At 32.7% G+C, this 1998-nt stretch overlaps 1 protein-coding gene across 1 annotated transcript in view; it reads right to left on the minus strand.

Annotated features, from left to right (window-relative positions):
* Nucleotides 1–1998, minus strand: part of LOC117117710 — a 7969-nt gene that overhangs the window by 2082 nt on the left and 3889 nt on the right. The window contains exons 4-7 of the mRNA XM_033262104.1: nucleotides 1692–1858; nucleotides 741–910; nucleotides 427–606; nucleotides 251–291 (exon numbers count right to left, since the gene is read on the minus strand). Of these exons, the coding sequence (XP_033117995.1) occupies nucleotides 251–291; nucleotides 427–606; nucleotides 741–910; nucleotides 1692–1858 (558 nt within the window). The remainder of the gene's footprint in view (nucleotides 1–250; nucleotides 292–426; nucleotides 607–740; nucleotides 911–1691; nucleotides 1859–1998) is intronic.

Consider the following 1998-nt stretch of genomic DNA (forward strand, 5'->3'; position numbering starts at 1 on the left):
ATATATCTATTATTTATATATAATATATCATATATATTTATATCATAAATATTTGTATATATATAAATTTATATATATACATTATATATATATATATATATATATATATATATATATTTATATTGTTTGAAAGGGATCTCATAACAAATGCCTTGCTATTTATGAATTCCCTATCTGCATAATAAACAAAGGCTTGTGATTGTAAATATGAATTTTGAAATAAAATTTTGATTTATGGGTTAAATCTTACCTGAGCAACTCTCTTCATCAAAGACCGTCCGTATCCCCTTCCTACAATCAAATGGAAGATTAATTATATAAACTATAGTAAAGCTTGGCCTTCTTTTTTAATGTTATTCATTCACTAACCTAGTACGTCATTCAGTACATAATGATAATAAAAATGTGTATATTTAATCAACCTACCTCTAAATTCTTTCATAATATACAGGTCCTCCATATAGACCACTTTGCCTTTCCAAGTACTGTAAGTGTAGAAGAAAATGCTATAGCCAATCACCTCGCTTGTTTCATTCTCTGGTCTTTTATATTCTGCAACGAGACATGAAACGAGACCGCCAGAATCAAATATATCTTTCTTTAGTCCTGAAAGAGGAATGAAAATCGAAAAGACTGTTGGGAGATCGTTTTTCAATATTCCTGTTTAGTCGCATAGCAAAAGGCGCTACATAAATATTGAAAAAAGTTCTAATGCACTTATGAAACACTTTGTATACGACCTTCCGTTGTGTTCTGTACTTCCTTTTCTGCATTTTCGAAGACTGCCAGTTCAGTAATCATCCTCATTACCGCAGCACAATCCTCTGGCATAGCTTCTCGTATATTGAAACGTTCTTCTTCCATGATCTTGTGGGCCTTTATTGCTCCAAAACAATAAATCAAATATAAACTTTAGCAGGTCAAACCGGCCTGCCGACTCCTTCAACAGACACGTGTGATGATGAACTGTAAACATTGAATGTGACACGGAAATGCGTCATATAAATGAGAAGGTGGAACTGAATATTCTGAAACTAGGCCCTCTAGCGATTGGGAAGTAACTTCTACCAGATTTCTGCTAATAGAAACCACATGATCTTTATGGCCAACTGGTAGTAACCCACCTAAAAAGTTGATCTGTAATAATGACCCACTACGTACCGGTAGGCCTACTCTAAGAGTAAACTAGTAGGGTTTAATTTTCTGATAATAATAAACAGATAATCAATTTGGCTATTTTTTTTTATTCAATTTGTATAGCTAACTTAATTTATTCCTCATTTTATTGAATTGTATATACCCATTAATTTATTGATTTGCCTAATTTGTACCGTACATCCAAGCTGTAATTCAGCCTGTGCTACTATTTTTGGAATTTGATGGATTTGATATGTGAATGAAAAACAGTTACGACCAATTAGTATTGTTATGTGTCCCTCACTTTTATATATCAACTTTACTGTATATTTGTAATACGTCGTTTTCTGGTGCATTTCAAACACTTGAAATATTATTACTTTAAAGTGTATTGTACATTTCAATTTTTCCTTAAATTTTCAGTAAATCGCGCCTTGTATCTTATATCCTGTCTTCCTTTTTATCTCAAATTGTACCAATTTAAAAAATAAAATTGCCCTTTATATTACGTTATGTTGCGTTCATTTGAAAAAATACGGTATGTATTTCTCTTTCAATTATTAGCAAATTGTAAAAAATATTCTTTAGATAATACAATCTTATGCCAGTCTTCGGTGGCTGTTAGGTCTGTAGAATTGACAGACTCGTAGAGTTTAATTGCAGGCTTATTCCAACCAAGTACTTCCCACTGCATTCTTTGGCAACCTTTTTCTAAAGCAATCTGCAAAAACAAAAATCATAAAAACTGCAGAAAAGGCGAAAAGTTGGAATCCCGGCCCTGTGGACCAATATAACGTTTTAAGCTCCCTCCAAAAATTTATCGCGTCCCCAGTCGCCCCCCCCCCCGAAAAATCATTTACG

Source organism: Anneissia japonica, unplaced genomic scaffold, assembly GCF_011630105.1.
Source record: "Anneissia japonica isolate Jap-2015-1 unplaced genomic scaffold, ASM1163010v1 scaffold234_len1672027_cov178, whole genome shotgun sequence".
NCBI classification, from domain to species: domain Eukaryota; kingdom Metazoa; phylum Echinodermata; class Crinoidea; order Comatulida; family Comatulidae; genus Anneissia; species Anneissia japonica.